The sequence below is a fragment of the Triturus cristatus genome, chromosome 3_1, assembly GCF_964204655.1.
Source record: "Triturus cristatus chromosome 3_1, aTriCri1.1, whole genome shotgun sequence".
Lineage (NCBI taxonomy): Eukaryota > Metazoa > Chordata > Amphibia > Caudata > Salamandridae > Triturus > Triturus cristatus.
This window is the reverse complement of record NC_140583.1, coordinates 682,942,095-682,960,221: the sequence shown is the minus strand read 5'-3', so window position 1 is coordinate 682,960,221 and position 18,127 is coordinate 682,942,095. Positions and strand designations below refer to the sequence as shown.

The 18,127-nt window shown below is 42.8% G+C and overlaps 1 protein-coding gene across 3 annotated transcripts in view; it reads right to left on the bottom strand.

Annotated features, from left to right (window-relative positions):
* The window catches only part of LOC146860800 (SITS-binding protein-like), a 695,607-nt gene that overhangs the window by 135,095 nt on the left and 542,385 nt on the right, over positions 1-18,127 (bottom strand). For all 3 annotated transcript variants that reach the window (XM_085644760.1, XM_085644761.1, XM_085644759.1), the window contains one exon: positions 14,467-14,735. In XM_085644760.1, the coding sequence (XP_085500886.1) occupies positions 14,467-14,735 (269 nt within the window). The remainder of the gene's footprint in view (positions 1-14,466; positions 14,736-18,127) is intronic.

Below are 18,127 nucleotides of genomic sequence, written 5' to 3'. Positions count from 1 at the left end.
TCAACAAACGTTAGCTGCATCCCAAATGGAGACGACAGCTCTTAAAGAAATGTAGACCTTTTTGATGTACCTTTGTGGAGATTTACTGTGAGCTCCAAGGGATAGTCCTCTAACACTTTGGCACCAGCACTTCTGCGCTAGCACATGAGTTCCTCAAATTTCTGTCCCGTCTCCTATTCCAATGGCAGCACCAGAATTCTATTCTAGGAGCCAGAATATTTCTAACTCAGGTCATGCTGCATTTCTCTTGTCGCCCTAAAGTTTTTCTACTTAAGAAGCATTCACCATAACCTATTTTGTATGGGGTGCAGCTTCTTGGGTGGCTCCTTTGGTCAGAAACAATGATCCTATTCTAACTGACTGGGATGAGTTTAGAAAAGTGTTGGAGAGAGTATTTAAGAGAAGGGCACCTACCCTTAGTGCTCTTAGGGAATTATTATAATTATGGCAGGGTAAGAAGGATGTGGTGTCTTACCCTAGCACATTCAATAGGCTAATCACAGAAAGTTCTTGGCCTGAGGAAAAAAGAGCAGCCCTATGTTATCAAGTTTGAAAGATGATCTAGATGATGCCTTGGCACAGATTGACCCACAGTCCAAGGCTTGTGCAGATTTGATCATCCTAACTTTACATTTGGACCACAGAATATCTGAGAGAAGTGGCGACAAGAGCAAAAGAGAGAAAACCTTTCCCCACTTTCAGAAAAATAACATTTTCAGTCCTGAGGCTGAGTCTGAGGTAGAACTAATAGCGATAGGGTCAATTCGATCCCCTCTGTCAAAAGAAGAAAAAGATGTGATATATAAAAATAGTCAGTGTCTTTAATGCGGGAAGCAAGGGCAAAGAGTGGCCCACTAAACCCAAGTGGAAGGCCCCTACAGGAATCACCAAAAATATAGCAGTGGCTTCAGGGGAAGCTATGGAAAACTAGCGAGCTCACATCAGAAAGAGGAGACTGGTTTGAGAAAATGGGTAATCCAGTCCTTGAGTTCTAAATCTGACCACAACAAACCCTACCATGTAATTCTGAAAATTACTCTAGTCCCAGCTTATCTAGATCCGGCACAAAAGAAATTAAAAGAAAAGGTTGGGTGTAGAATTCTCACTCACCTATTTCCCCAGCACTGGATTCATACAGGGAGATTCTGAGAGAGTTATTGGTGCCAGGGAAGGCTATACAAACCCTATGACTCAAACTTATGAAACACCTATTGAGAAGACTTAGTTTGGAGGGATTGTGTTTAAATCCAGATGATCTGATTTTAATCCATAAAGCCAATTTAAAAAGCATTTATTGAGAAGCCATGGCTGTACAAAGGGCTACTGGAAATACTTGCAGGCTAACTGGGGAATTTGGGGATTTCAAACCGCTCCCATGCTACAGACCTTTAGATGAAATAGTGCAGATGAGGACACATAAACTGTATATACAGTTTAGATACCAGTCATTACCGCCAAACGCTTTTTGTAGCAAGTGGTCAGAGGCAGCAGTTAAAGATGATTTATGTTCTGCATGTCTAGGAGGCTCAGACACATCTATTCAAATATTTTTCTTCTGTCAGCTTATGTTACCCAATGAAACAATTAGACATTACCCCTTTGTAGGTCACTGGTAACTAGAAGGCATCTGGAGGCCTTCAGTATACTTAGTAAAGACACAACGTGCGGTATAGTGTTTGCTACTGCCAAATATCTAATGTCTGTTTGGATTTGGCTCACTAAGTGTCTCTATGTAAACGGCTAAGGGTATCCATTATATTTGAAAGGTGTGATAGTTCCCTTACTCCTAATTTCTTTTTTTTTTTCTTTTTAGCTGGAAGCCCTATTTTTTGACGATGTTTGCCATGCACTCTGGGACTATTTTAATATATTTAATGATAAATTCTTAAATGAGTTTAAATAGCCACATTATATGGAGCATTTGCTATACCTATTTAGAAGTATATGGTAATCTTTAATGTGCAAAATGACAATGATAGGTCTATTGTTTTACTCCTATTTTGGATGGCTTGTAGCAAATTTCATTTTTAACAAGGATTATGTTGTTATGCATTTGTACCAATGGTAGTATGTTGATTGCGTTCGCGCTGGCACTTTATAATAGTTGGTTACATCTTAAAATTGCACTTTATTTATACTTGATGGTAGCATGTTAGTTGTGTTTGCACTGGCACTTTATAAAAATTGTTTAGATCTTGAAATTCATTCTAGGGCAGAAGTTATGTTTGGTTTTAGTAAGGGGCTGTATTGGGAGAAAAATAAACTGTGTTATCTAGGTATATGAACGTGTCTTTTTTTAGATTTGTGTTTGTGTTATATATGTTGCTTTTATGATCCTAGAGACCAAAATAAAACTTCTTTATTCATTCGAAATGACTCTAGAAGTCAATAATACTCAACACCAAATTGAGGCCATGATTGATTAGGGCTCCAATGGAAATCTTCCAAATCAAGGAGTGGCAAACAGATTGGAAATCCCCCTCATCAAAAAAAGTCTTCCTGAAGGTGTCCAATCTGTAGACGGGAAGCCCTTGTCTTCAGGGCCAATAGTTAAAAATACCAGCCCATTAATATTGAGATTCACAGAGAAGCAAATTTGCCATATTGAAGAAATCCAGGTCCAGGTCAGTGATGGTGCCCCATTATGGTTTTATTCTAGACATGCTGTGGTTAATGCAACATTTCATAGATTAGAAGAATAAAACGATGCAGTTCTCATCCACTCTTTGTACAGAACCTTATTTTCTGTCTAGTTTCAAACCTGAAAAGGCTCTAACTAAGATCCAGTACATTGTTGCAACCGCAGAATAAGCCTTCCCATGATTTATGAATCTTTCAAAGATGTGTTCAGTGAAGAAAAAGTGGAGATTCTGCATAGCCCATATGATTACCAAATAGATTTTGTCCCAGGAGCTGGTATCCCCAGTCAATAGGCTTCTGATAGTGAAACTCAATATCTGAGAACATATTTAGATAAGTAGTTGGCAAACTGGTTCATTAGGCCTTACCATTCCCCAGCTGTTTTACCCATGTTTTTCATTCCAAAGGTTAACGGGGATCTCTGTGGTTGTATAGTTCATAGAGTTCTCAACCAAAACACTGTCAAGTATTCTTATCCTTTAACACTCATTCCTGTGTTGCTTGATCCTGATTTGATGATAATACTAAATACAGTAAGCATGAGGGACTCTTTTTCCAAATTCTATCCTGGAAGACGCAGTAGTGACAAGATGTGAATCCCTGCCTTATGAATGAAACGGACAACTGTTCAACTAGAGTTTGTAAGCATTAGGTTTAATCTGTTCTACAATTAAATCCTGTTCTTTTGGATTCCAGAAGGTGAGCTTGTGTTGCAGTGATCTTAGTCCTTTGCTTTTTACAGGGACCGCATGAGTATGATTAACTAATCACCTTTGTGTAACTACACTGACTTCTGGGGCCGATTACGGTGACGGGCGGACACCGTCTTGGAAACGGGACCGACCAACCTCCAGTCGTGGTCCCGGCGCCTGATTAGGATGCAACCGAACACTGTTCAGTTGTATCCCAATATTTTCCTATGAAAGCATGTGTTACAGTCATAAACTAGCTGTAGTACATGCTCCCACAGGGAAAATGAAGGTGCCTGCCACGGGGTGCAAGGATTAACAGGGGGCACCTAGTCCCAACCAGAGGCTGCAAGGGAAACGGGGCCCTGATAGGGGGGCCCAAACACGCTTTAAGGCAGGGTTTCCATGTCAGAAAGGTCGGCATGGAAACCATGCCGGAAACCGCGCATTGTATTCCGGACGGCATAAACTGCTGTCCATTTGGATTACGTGCCGGTTCCGACTGGTTGACGGGCTCCATGAGCCCGTCAGAAGCCAGCCAGAATGACCGTCGGGTTTCAATTCTGGAATTGAAACCGATGATTTTGGGCGGAAAGCCTTCGACCTGAGATCGGAGGCCTTATGACTGACATCGTAATAGGCCCCTCTGTGTCTATAGTCCCAATACAATTCGGCTGGACTGGACTCTGGAATAATATGCTGAGTGTGTGGTGGAAATGCAATTTTCACATGCTTTGTCCTGATGAGACCCTGCAAATACCTTTAGGGTCAGAACATCAACTTTAGGATCCCATGAATCTGAGTCTTTACATTATTGAAAGAAGAAACATTGACCTTAAACAGTGTATTATTTATTGGTACAGAGAGGCTGGGCTTTATTATTTAAAGCTGTTTTTCAAATCATACATAATCACATCATGCACTTTTGTGATGTGCCATCTGCACTTTCGTGATCTTATATGACAATTGTATTTTTTTTTCCTATGTGATATTTGGAATGTAACTAAATGATTCATGTTGTATTAAAAAGGCCCAGGTCAAGTCATGTCAAAAGGTACTTTATTCAGCCACTAAAAGCCATTTTAAAAAGTGACATTTTATCAAAAAAACACCATGACCTGTGTGAACAATAAAAAGGCCAAATCAAACAGATAAGAATAATAAATCGGCTATACAAATCAATAAAAAGACAAACGTTGTTTCCAGGGCTAAATTTGAAAACTGCAAGGGATGCAATGCATAAAGTGCTACAGGGCTGAATCATAAAGTCAATTTCTGTAATCGGTGTGGCATAGAGAACACGGAACAACACATAGTGATCTCTGGGTACAGCCAGCAAAGAAGGACTAGCTACTGCAAAGACAACTTCTTCCTGTGTCTAATGGCCCCCGTTAAAAAGCTTGCAACCACAAAGCAGACCATGGGAGAAGATAGCATTTGAAGATATAATAATGCAGGCCTGACTTGGGCAAATTGACAGTTTCTGAGCAACAGAAGTATAAACTTTCTACAGAGGGGGTCATAATATTCACAGAAAAAAATAAAATGTAGGGTGTCCTGCTCTGAGAAGTTGTCACATGGACAGGATTTTAATGTGCCAGGTTTTGCATATCTTTTGGGGAACGCCAATAGCCAGGGGACCAGGTTCAAACGGAATCTAGTTAACACAAAGCAATGATAAATGTTGGTAACGAGAAGTAAGTACGGTTGGGCATGTGGGCTCGAGCTCAATGGGACATACCTTCTCATGCAGGGCTTAGCTAACTCCTTCTCTTCCCTAAGTCCCTGCCGTTTGCCAGGAACTGCTGCTTAATGTCTCTAATGGCTACTCTGGCCTGGGGTTTTGGTACAGATTGGGGCAGCCAAGCCATTTTGCCTGTTCCATAATATATTTTACCAGGGAATGTGTAAAGACCCCTCAAGAGCGGTACAATCCATGATTATAAGTTGATTTAAAGTAGGGGTAGGACAAGCCCAAATTCTCAGCCAGCGCAACTGTGGAACTACCGCTGTAACGTCTGAGATATACCTCACCCCAGTTCCTTGTGTAGATTGAATGCCGGGGTGGCGGACGGGACTACCAGGAGTTTGCGCATACATTTATTTTCAACCCCCTGGATGTCACTCACATCCTTATAACCCCAGACGTCACACCCATATATAGCCATGGGGATACATTTTTATTTATAGTTCTTCAACAGGGCTGGGATGGGTTTTGTCCCAAGTCTTTTAGCAAAATCGAGTGTAGCCCCAGCCGCTCTGGCTAAAACCTTTTTTTGTGTATTCTTTGTGCGCACCAAGACCCTTGTTCATCAAAAAGGACCCCTAAGAATGGGAAGGTTGGCACTTTAATTAATTCTGCCCCCCTACACAAAAACGTACCCTTGGCAGCCTCCTGAGGGCCTATTGACATGGTGTGTGATTTAGTAAAATTAGTGGCTGAATCAAGTGAATCCATAAAAACTATAAAACCACCAAATTGTTGAAGACCCACAGCAGTTCTGGCAAGCAGGACCCCATCGACTGCACAGAGATCATCTTAGATACAGCTTTGGGATGTCTTTGCAGCTGGATAGTAAAAATTCCCCTAACTTGTTGATATACAACGTGAACAACAAGGGGGCCAAGATGCACCCCTGTCGAACCCCTCTCTTAACTGCCCAGGAATCCACAGGCCTCCATCCTCGTTAAATCTTACCGCTGCCGTGATATTTTCATGGGCAGCATGGAAAAAGGCCACCAATTCTATATCCAATCCCATGTCTTGTAGAGTCAGCCATAACTTGGACCTGTTTACATGGTCAAATGCCGATATTAGGTCCATAAAAGCCATGTGTGCAATTCCTTTCTTATCAATAGTGTACTTCCCAATCACTAGGTGCAGGTTAAGACATTGATCCAGCATCCCTTTACCCTGCCTAAAACCATATTGTAGGTCTGAGATGACATTAAAATAATCAAGCCACACTGTTAGATGATCCAATATCACTTTCCACATAATTTTGGCTGCCAAATCCAAACGCGAGAGTGGTCTATAACAGGCAGAGTCATCCCTTGCGCCCTTTTTAAAAATGTGACTGATGTCAGCCTTTGCCCATGAGGGGGGAAAGCTGCAAGAACAGGCTGCATTAAAAACTTGAGCCAATATCTTTGCCCAGACGACAGGGTCGGACTTGTACAGGTGCTGGCTAAGCCAATATATATTTTCAAAGTGCTGTACCCAGTGGTCAGCAGATATTGAACAGTCTGTATTAGAGTTGGGAATATCAGAGAATAAAAGGGCTATTTATTACCACAGTCCAGAACAAGGAGCTATCAGACAAAACACTTGCTTGACCGAGGGCCTCCCACGCCAGTTCTCTGATCAACTTCTTCCTCTCAAAGACTGCAGACTCATAGACCTTCCTACTGCTCCTGACCACTGCTTCGTCCCTCGGGTTTTGTTTGAGAGCCTGCAATAGTTTCCTATGGGCCGCAGAACAGATGCCATCAAACCACCTCTTGGTCTTAGGGCAATTGACCCTGCTCTTAGTAGTTAAATTAGATGCTATCTGTGTAGTTACTTTATCAAAGACCTCTAAAACACCTCTATCTTGCGTACAAGGGTACAAGGGTCTATATATACTTGAATCTCTGTGACACAAAAAACATACAGATTACCCAGGAAGCTTTCCGGGATAATCCTCTCCCACTTTAGCCTACGTGCTTGGTCTTTAGTGCTGATGTTCCTGTTTGAGTTACAACTAGCCCCTGCTCCTTTTAGAGCGGTGGGGTAAAGCAGCTCGAGTGTGAGGGGATTATAGTCGCTGTGGCAGTTCCAGGAGATGCTCAGTTTCTCCACGGCCAAAACTAAAGGTGTGGAGATCATGATGTAATCAATCGTGCTGGAACTACTTTTGCAGGGATTCTGCACATACACAGAACAATGCACAGGAAACCAGGACTTTGGTGTGTAGCGGTGTACCAAAAAACCCACCTTGGTTGCCCAGAACCCCAATCCGACTAGCTATAGTGTCTCATTCGTTCTCCGTACTACAGCAAAGCTACCAATGATTAGACATCCTAGAACATGTCACTCCGACCCTCTCAGGAATCGCGGGAACAAGAAAACTTTTTCGTTCAAACACTCATACTTGTCCACAACGTGAGTAAACAGAGACACTGTATAGTTTAAAATGTTTATTTTAACTAACGTGCTCTATAATGCAGTACACGAGCCAATACTACCAGCAAAATGCATAAGAACGATATAATCAACCTTGTTACAATTCCATAAAGCACGAATGGGGAAACCATATTATAATGACAGTGGAAACAGGACTACAGCACCTTACCACCCTCCCAGTGCTAAGAGCTAGTTTATTATAAATATAGAAGACCTCTAGGATTTGTCAGGGGAACCCCATACCTTCAAGTTTAGATGCAAGGATTTACATCCTCGGACAAACACAGCTGTTCTTCGTTGGAATGGATTTCTCCAAGTGCCTCTACACGCATACAATGCCATATTAAAAGGACCCGAGTTTCAGTAGAGCAGCTGTGTTCTATGTTATGTCTATGTGCGCGGACTGACCAAAGTGAATCAATAGCATACATTGTTTTTCGACCTTGAACACGCTGTGCAGACGAGGAGCACAGTGTACAGCTAGATGTGTGAAAGGCAGACAGTTCTCTTGTGAAAAAGCGCAGAGTATTTACGAGAACAGTGCCATGTAGTAACGCTTGCAAAAGCGGCAAAATGGCGGGCAAGCATCTACTAACTTACGCTAACTTTAGCAATGCCTGTAGTTAATCCCATGTCCTCACTACACTACCTCTTCCTATGTAGGTAGGGACCAATATGGTCACCTCAGTTTGCTTTAGGCAATGTAGGTTATTGGCTGAGAAGAGCCCTTCTATGAAAATACCTGATGGCGAGTGCTCAAAATAATTAGTCAATAGTAAGGAGTCCCCCAGGTATCGTATTAATTGCAACCATGGAATAGATTGATTATTGAAGGGTACTACAGATTGAAGTATGATGGTTGCCATTGTCTGGAAAAAGAGCCCATGGGACTATTGAGATTGGTAGTATCCTTAAATAATGTGGCAGGAATAAAAGATCATAAATTACCAGTGTCTATCACAATTCTGCAGATGGTTACATTTGGGCAGAAGTGAGTATTCTCCTATTCAATTCCCACCAAAAAGATGTATGATTCCAAATTAACTAATTTTCACACTTTGCAGTATTGAATGAATGAATGAATGAAAGGAGTTTTTATAGAGCGCGATGGCTACCCTAAGGCGTCCCAGCGCTAAATAGACCTGCGTATGCGTAGAGGGTAGAGGGACCTAGTCTGTAGTGGTAAATAACAGCGTTTTTAGCCCCTTTCGAAAGGAAAGATGGTTAGATTCTGAACGTAGATGGAGAGGCAGAGAGTTCCAGAGTTTTGATGAATTATAAGAGAACAGTCGTCCGCCAGCTCTGGTTCTCTTAATTTTTGGCACCGTGGTCAGAAACAAGCACGCTGATCTAAGGTGTCTGGTGGGAAGGTGGGGGGAGATCAGGGAATGATTTATGGTGGCGCCAGATTTCCAAAAAGCGCGGTGAGCAATGCATAGGCTCTTGAAGGAAATTCTTTCCCTGATTGGAAGCCAGTGCAATTTCTTTAGACCAGGTTTTACCGAAACATGACGGGGAGCTTGCAGGAGCATTCGTGCTGCACAGTTCTGAATGACCTGAAGCTTATTGATCGTGGACTGGGGGGCCCCCAAATAGAGGGCGTTACCATAGTCCAAACGAGAGAGTACGAGGCCTTGGGTCATAATTTGTCTAGCTTTAAAGGGAAGACGGGAGAGAATTTTTCGGATGAGCCTAAGCATCCCGACACAGGTGGCTGAGAGTTTAGCTGCCTGGCAGGAGAAGTTGAGAGATTTGTCCAACCAGATACCCAGACTCTTAATTGAGTCCTTGGGAATAGGAGTAGGACCAAGGCAGGATGGCCAGAAGAGGTTATTGATGACGTTGGGAGAGTTGCCCAGAAGCATCAGCTCTGTCTTATCTCCGTTTAATTTAAGACAGGATGAGGTCATCCAGGAGGCCACTGCTTCTAGGCAGTCCCTCAGGTTATTGTTAGTCTGTGTCTGAGTTTGGTTTAAGGCGACTACTAACTGGGTGTCGTCCGAATAGGTCACAATTTTTATCCCAAAAGGGCGGACGATTGCAGCCAGAGGGGTCATATAAATGTTGAAGAGCGTTGGGCTCAGTGAAGAGCCCTGCGGCACTCCACATTCTAGAGGTTTACAAGGGGAGGTGGCATTACTCTCGAAAACCTGGAAGGAGCGATCAGACAAGAAGGAATTAAACCATCTGAGAACCTGAGTAGAGACTCCCAGATTGGAGAGTCTCTGAAGAAAGATGCTGTGGTTCACAGTGTCAAAAGCGGCGCTAAGATCAAGGAGGAGAATGGCGACGGTGCCTCCTTGATCGATAATTCTCCTAGCCTTTTCCGTCACTGCAATCAAAGCAGTCTCAGTCCCATGCAAGGGCCGAAACCCAGTCTGGGAAGGATCCAACAGATGGTGGGTCTCGAGAAACTCCGTCAATGAGTTATTGACATGCTTCTCCAGAATCTTGCTGAGCCAGGGTAAGAGAGAGATTAGGCGATAGTTCGCCGGGTTGTTGCTATCTAGGTTAGGTTTTTTAAGCAGGGCTTTTACCATAGCCTGTTTCCAAGGGAGCGGAACTATGCCGGTGGCTAGGGAGGCATTAAGCAGCTCCATGATAGTGGGGAGGATGAGTGGACTGACTAACATCAGAGATCGCGGGTCGTTGGGGGAACCGGATTTAATCTGGGACATCAAGGACTGTAAAATGGGCTGATTCAGAGGGGGGAGTGTTTCAAGTGTTACAGGGGGCGACACCTCTGTCTTAGCATCTTCGTCAGTCATTGGGAGGGTCTGGGTGATAGGGAAGGTGGTGTATATGGCCTGGATTTTTCCATGGAAAAACTCTGCCAGATCGTTGCAACGAAGTTGAGCATCACCAGGGTTGGGAATTTTTTCTGGAAGTTTAAGGAGAGTTTTTGCAATGTTGTAAATTTCTTTAGGCTTAGAGGCAGCTGCAGTGATCTTAGTTTCGAAAAAAACAGCTTGTGCGTTTCTGATTTTGTTCTTATAAGATTTTATCGCAGCTCTGTAAGCAATTTTCCTGGAGGGTGAAAAGTCCAGACGCCATTTCCTCTCTAGTTTTTCACAAAGGCGCTTGCTTTCTCGCAGGTCTTGGGAATACCAAGGGGCAGTTTTGGTGCCACGCTTGGGTTTGATGCATTCTAAGGGGAGAGTAGCATCTAAAGAATTCAGAATCCAGATATTAAAATTTCGATTGGCTAGGGTGGGATCAGGATCGAGAAAAGGTCTTGATGACTCGAGGGCCAGAGCCCAGTCCGCTCGTGAGAGTTTAGACCAATTCCGTTCTTTCCGAATGATTTTAGATGGAGGAGGAGGACTGTGTATAATAGACAGACAAAAAGGGATCAGAAAGTGGTCTGTCCAGGGTAGCGGGGTGGGGTTTTCCACCAGGAGGTCAATACAGTTACTGAAGATAGAATCCAACAGATGACCCTTACAATGGGTGGGTTTCGTTACTAACTGCTGGAGTTGTAATGCAGCAAGGTTCTCAGACAGATCTAAGGAATTATGGTCGGTAGTGTTATCAAGGTGGATGTTGAAATCTCCTAAAAGTGTGTAGTTTGCTAAGCTACATACCGAGTCAGCCAATGAGGGGGATATGGCATGAAGAAATTGCACCATAGGCCCCGGTGGGCGGTATATAAGCGTCCCTGAAAAGGTATTGGTAGCAGAGAGATCAAGAGAGAAGGTTAAACTTTCACAATTGGGTAGAGAGTTGGGCAGACTCCGACAGTTATAGCAATCCTTAAAGATAATGGCAAGTCCACCTCCTCTGGTGGGGCGGTCTGCCCGTAGGATCAGATAGCCCTTAGGTAGTGCTTTGATAACGTCAGGGTCTGATTCAGAATGGAGCCAGGTTTCTGTTAAAAATAAGGCATCTGGTTTAGTATCCTATAAAAACAGCGAAACCTCTGTGCTATGTTTGGGGAGTGACCTACAGTTCAATAGATACATGCGAACTGGAGTACTTTTATCCGTAAGGTCACGGAAGATTTGAAAGCCACAGTGTGGACAGACTAATCCGTGATCTATTGGATTGCAGGAAGGGACGCAAAGAGGTGAGGGCTTCATTCTAAGTTGAAGGAGAGCCTGGGAACTGTATCTCCGTATAGTGGGGGACAATGGAGCAGGGGTCGGGGCCCCTGGCCCCGGTTGGCCGCGGACGGGCGCAGACGGGCTTGCCTTTGGCGCGCATTCGGCGCGCCCGCTGCACGCGCCCGCTACGCTCTTGTACCATGAGACTCTTTGTAGCGTGTGGGAAGCAGACACTAGACTGCTCCCCGCGCTACTTCCAAGATGGCGGGCGGGCGTGCAAAATTGAATACTTCAATATATTTGGGGAACGAAGTATTAAAGTGCCGCAAGTGAGTAAAAACAAGTTAAAATGACAATATCTTTTAAAAATTGGTTAAAAAAACATCCAGGTAAACGCTACCTTAAAAACAATGCTAGTATTGTGCAAAAATCAGCAGTGCTGTGTTATGCAAATTGCTAAATTTAGCAAGAGTCACGTTCCAAGGACGTAATCAGCAATTCACACTGAAAAGCTGTTTTTTGTGAGTCTAAGTGGTTCAGTATTGTGCCACAGAGAGGCCTTCTGTGAGACTACACACTCCTGGATTATCACCCAAAGGTAAGACATGTAAAATATATAATTTTGCATTAATTACACATCTGACACTTAGGAATCTTATGTGATCTTCTACTTGCCTGTTGTCAGCACCTTATTTCATATGGTGTTAAGGGATGACGTAAGCCAGGTAACACAAACTTATTATATATGGCATTGCGTGAAAACCTCCAGAGGAGGCTTCTCCAACAAGTAGCTCACAAGCTACTGGTAGCTCTCCAGCTACCTTTAAGTAGCTCTCCTGTGTGCAGCCCAGTGACTTAGGTTAGAAGCCTTTGCTTGCTTGGATTAAATATATGCATGCAAAAATAGAAACACACTTATTTGAAATTAAAATGTGTGTATTTTAAGAATTGATAAGCCAATGTTTAGAAGAAAATGGTTACATTTCCAAAATATATTCAAAGCTTATATTTGAGCCAAAAAAATCGAACTAATTTTATTAACTTGGTGCTAAGGCCATTTCTACTATAGTAGTATGCATTACCCATGTAGACGCATTCCACATTAACAAAAACATTTTTTACATTACTGCTGGCAACCACGCCGCAAACACGAAGGTGATCACTGCTGGTAATCATGCATATGGTGACCACCAATGCCATCTTTTCTGGTGTGGTACATACTACATCCCTAATAATATTAGTAGCTCAGGAAGACTTTCACTGAACATAAGTAGTTCTTATTAAAGAAAAGTGTTTCTGACCTATTATGCCACTTTGGCATAGACGTCAAGGGAGCAATACTCCACAGTGCAAAATGCTTGCGGATTTTTGCTCACATAGACCTTACCACAAAATAAGTTTTGTGTGCGAAAAGTTGATTGGTGCCGCTGGTTGTGTAGTTTTCATTGTGTGAGTGCAGGTATGAATATCATTTTTTAAGTTCAATGTCATTTTATCTAAATTTATTTTATGTATTACTGATGTTTTTTTATTATTTTGTAATGTTTGATTAGTTTGTGTGTTCTAAGTTATAAGTATTTTATTATTACTATTTGTGAATTTTTAGTACAATTGTTTTGCTTTATTAACATATATAAAGAATTTTTTATGGCTTTTTGTTAATTTTTATTTGGTGGGTTATCTGCTACTTAGCATTTTTACAGTAAATTTATTTTATGGTGTATTTATTTTTTAGGACGCTTTTGACCTTTTCAACTTAATATGGGTGGTTTGATTTTTGAGGGGATATGGTGGGCAGTGTTTTGAATCCATATATTTTTGAAGTTTGTAATTGTTAAATACTTTTTTAATTGATGGTTTTGTTTCTTCAGTAAATCCATTTCCAAAATAATTGTCTAAGTAATGCTAATTACTATTTAGTTCTTTCCAAAAATAGTTAATATTTGTTTTTATCAATTGTTATTATTTAAAACTTTTAATATATTGTGTTTGTTATGTTTGTTACATTTTATTTATTATTTACATTTTTGGGTTGGACTGGTTTGAGATTTCGTTGTTCTTTTATTTCAAACCATATTTTTATTTTCTATTTTTCTATTTTTTTAAACTTTTGATGAAGTAATATGAATATTAGTAACAGCCTTTCGAAATAGAATTGTTATGATCTAATACCTATAGTGTTACATTTCAATGTTTATTTAATAATTTAATTGAACATATATAAAGTGTGTATAAAAATTACATTTTGTATTAACATTTTTAAATTACTTACATGTTTTACCATTATTCCATGTAGGTGTACTTTGTTTCATTGTATTTCTATTTCATTGTTTACATACATTTTTTACATGTTGTTCACCTAAAACTTGTCTTGAGTTATTATGGTAAATATATTATACCAAATATATATTTAAGTAATATTGATATATTTGTCCACTTCACTTTTGCACTCAATATTTTTGTACATTATGCTGGAAGTATATAAAGTCATTATTTTTTCTCGTAATATTTTTGCATCACAATATTTGTTCACCACTGGAGTATGTTGCACAAGGACTGGCCCACAGATAAATGACATATCGCTAAATTAAAGGTGCGATTTTACAATGGAGTAAAGATTATGCAAGCAACATGGAAAGTACTCAAATTAATGCAGATGAAGCCAGAATTTTAATCTGTGCTTTGTGACTGCAAGTAAAGCAGCGTAGGACAGAATTTAGTTACCAATAGCATTAGTACTAAGTTTTATTGTATACAAATATTACATGGAATTAAAAGAGCTATTATTTCAGTCAATGCATGTCTGCACGTCAGGCCCCTCACCTCCAGCTATGCATTTGCCATCTTTTCTGCAATGAGAGGCTCCCTTTGATGCCACAAGCTGCACTCCAATATAATTAAATTACATAACATTGACTTAGAAATTTACCTGGTGCAGGCAGTCACAACCGAGTAATCTCCTAACTTTGCTGCCACCTTTGCAAAATACTCAATGTAGTTATCACCTTCCAAAGCTGCTGGGGACTGGATTGATTGCTCCTTGAATGTGTTTCCTTCTCCTCCTTCAAAAGTGATGTATTCAGCTCCAACATTCTGCTGCAGCAAGCTCACTCTATTCAAATACCAGGTAATGGCGGCTTCAGAAGTAACATTGAGCCGCAGTGACAACTGTCCCTTCCACTTGGTAAACAGAGGTACCTGCAGTGGGAAGATTAGGGTGATGAGTATTTCTTGATCTGCAACTAATTACATTACAGTTGAAAAGTCTTTTGTTACAAAAGGCCGAAATTCGATCAACAGCAGATGCAGCGTTTTTTAGACTCTTAACACTTAGGACTTGATTACGAGTTTGTCGGTTCGCGGACCGTGTGACTCACGGGGACGCGGGGTGGTGGTCTTCCAACTGCCCTATTAAAATTAGAGCTTTCGGACCGCCATTGCAGTGCCACAGCCACCAGGGAACCGCTGTTCCCTGGTGGTGGTGCGGCGGTGAATTGGCAGCTATATGGCGGTCCTCTAGAATATTACAAGTTTCCTCTCTGCCACGGTTTTCATGGTGGTTCCTCCTCCATGAAAACCGTGGCAGAGAGGAAACAAAGGGGGCCTCACAGGGCCCACTGTTGCCTCTGGGCCACGGGGTGCATGCAGGGGGGGTCACAACATGTGTTTCCCTGTGTGCATGCACCCCAGTTCCTGCACGGTATGGACTTTACGGTCCATACCATGCAGGAAATGTTTTTGGCACTCCCAATGCGGTGCCCATTTTCTGAGTCACCGCCATGGGAACGACAGAAAAAAGCCAGTGATGTTATCGAAAAATAGTAATGATGAATTTTTTTTAGAAAAAGCTCAAAGAGGAGCTAATGATTTCCCAGACTGAGGAGTTTGAGAAAGCATGCTGAAATTAGATGGGTTCAAATGTGAATTTTGTGCTAACCGAAATGAATAGAATGAAACAGATACAGAAGAAAGGTGGTGGAGGTGATGCAATGAATGTGAGTGTTGAAATGATTAAAAAATACAGCTTGCCTTCCGTGGGAAGATCAAGCACTGGAGGAGGGAGTATTCTCAGGATCCTAACAGTATTCAGAGGAATGTAGAGCAAGTTTGACAGATGCAGAGAAATAATATGAAGGTTCCAAAAATGCAATTCAGAGCAGAATGTGCATAGTCAGAAATAATTTTGAATGCTGATGCCAACAGCTACAGTGATACAGCAAAACACGAGGAACAAGATGCCCTGTAGTTCAGGATACCAGCAGAATCCATTGATTCTGAATAATGAGTTGGTAGGGAGTAGTTCACATGATGGTGCCTGAGAGGGGAAAAGGACTGCATGTGTGGAGCAGTCCTAGTGGTAGACCAAAGTGACCCATATATTGATAGAGAAGCCAATGGCCATTCCATTCCATTTTTGACTGATATGGGAGGTACCTGTTTTACACTTTGTTCTGTGGAACCTACTCCTCTTGGAATGAGACATTTGGGAGTACCAATAAGACGGGTTGCAGCAGATGTTCCAATTAAAATTGGCCAGATGAAGAATATGCTTCAATATATTTTATGTGACTCTTGTCCTGTGAGCGTAGTAGCAAGAGACTTGTTATGCAAAATTGAACTGTGATATATATTGTGCACCAAATAGTGTCACAATAGAGACCCAAGATGAGGACTTTATATTCAAAATGAGATCCTCAGAATCAAGAGTGGAGTTGTTCCCAGCTTTAACAAACTCTGGATTTAAGACATATAGGGGCCCATTAGCATGTCGGGCGGATCGCCTCCTCCCGCATGGTGGTGGCGATCCGCCCGACATTTGTGCCCGCCCGCATGCCAATTCCCCCGCCATATTCCTATGGCGGGGGGACCCCGGCGGATGGAAAGACCGTCCTCCAGTTTTCCGCCGGTAGGCAATCCGCCCAATTGCCTACTGGGCGGAAAAGCAGTTAATATAGTGGCGGTGTCTGGTGGACACCGCCATCCATATTATGATGCATGCGGGGTGTTGCCTTTCCGTGGCGGCAATGCCGCAACGGAAAGGTAGCTGGTCCCCAGGGATTCTGGGGGCTGGGGGTGCACATGGGGGTACCTATGATACCCCCCTGCAATTCCATTCACAACATGGCAGGCACCGCGCGGTGCCAGCCACGTTGTGCATGGAACTGCACAACATGCCTTTTTGGCATTGCGGCGGGCGGTGCTGAGAGCACTACTCGCCGCAATGTCAAGAATGCAGGATGCGCCCGCCAATGTGGCGGGCGCATCCTCATGTCACCCACGGGACCCCCGCACCTATGGCGGGCGGTCCCATTCTACGAAAGGATGGCGGGCAGACAAAGTCCGCCTGTCATCCTAATGATGCCCAAACTGTCTAGGATGAGGTATGGGGTTTTTCTGATAAAGAGACTGGATTGATCAAAAGAGCTAAGCCAGTCAAAATAAATATTAAACCTGATGTGATATTTCCTAGAATGAGACAATACAGACTTACAAAGGAGGCAGAGGAAGGGATAAAGCCAGTGATTGGAAACATAATTGAACAAGAAATCCTCCGGCAGGTACTTGGCAGTCCTTGTTACTGTCCTGTAATGGAAATTAAACAACTGAATAGCATGTGAAGAATCAGGATCTTCGCAAGAGATTAACAAGACTATTGTTCTATGTTATCTAGTGATACTGAATCCAGCTGTGATTTTTTTATAAATTCCATGAGAAATAGAATGGTATACAGTGACCGAATTATGCTAAGAGTTCTACTCGTTCTCCCTTCATTAGAAGTCGCAATGCCTTTATTTGTTCCAATTTTAGAATTAAGGGGTCCATTACGATGGCGGGCGGACAAAGTCCGGCCGCCACCGTAAGGGAGCCAGGGACCGACCACCGAAGTCGCGGTGGTCCCGCCATGTAAATTAGGATGCACCCGCCACACTGGCGGATGCATTCTGGCCCCTTTACATTGAGGGTGGATCTGATGGCTGCAGACCCACCCGCAGTGTAAATGGACTTCACAGCATTGCCATGCACTACATGGCAGGTACCACATGGTGCCTGCCACATAGTGCATGGCAATGAGGGGGGTACCTGTGCACTCCCACCCCTTAACACCCTGGGGACCGCTACGGGCCCCCAAAAGCAAAGACCGCGAGTGTTTCCATGGCGGCACCGCCACCATGGAAAGGCTCATTCCCTCACTTATCATAATATGGATGGCGGTGGACACCACCTCCATGTTATGGCCTTTTTCCGCCCGGTCGATGAGTCGACCGGCGGAAAACCAGCGGACGGTCTTTCTGTCCACCAAGGTCCCCCCCCCCGCCATCGTAATGTGGCGGGGGGGCAGATGGGAGGCGGGCGGTGGATTTGGGCTGGCGGATCACCACCGCCATGTGGGTGGTGGCGATCCGCCCGCCATCATAATCGGCCCCATATTTCTCATGTGGTGTAGGATACCACAAGGTTAAAAGGAATGTCCTTTGATCTGCTCCAAATACTGAAGAAAGATCTAAAGAGTTTGATGTTACCATGCAAATCAGTCTTAGTAGGTCATTAATATATTGCACTAAGACAAAGAGGGACTGTAAACTTGATAC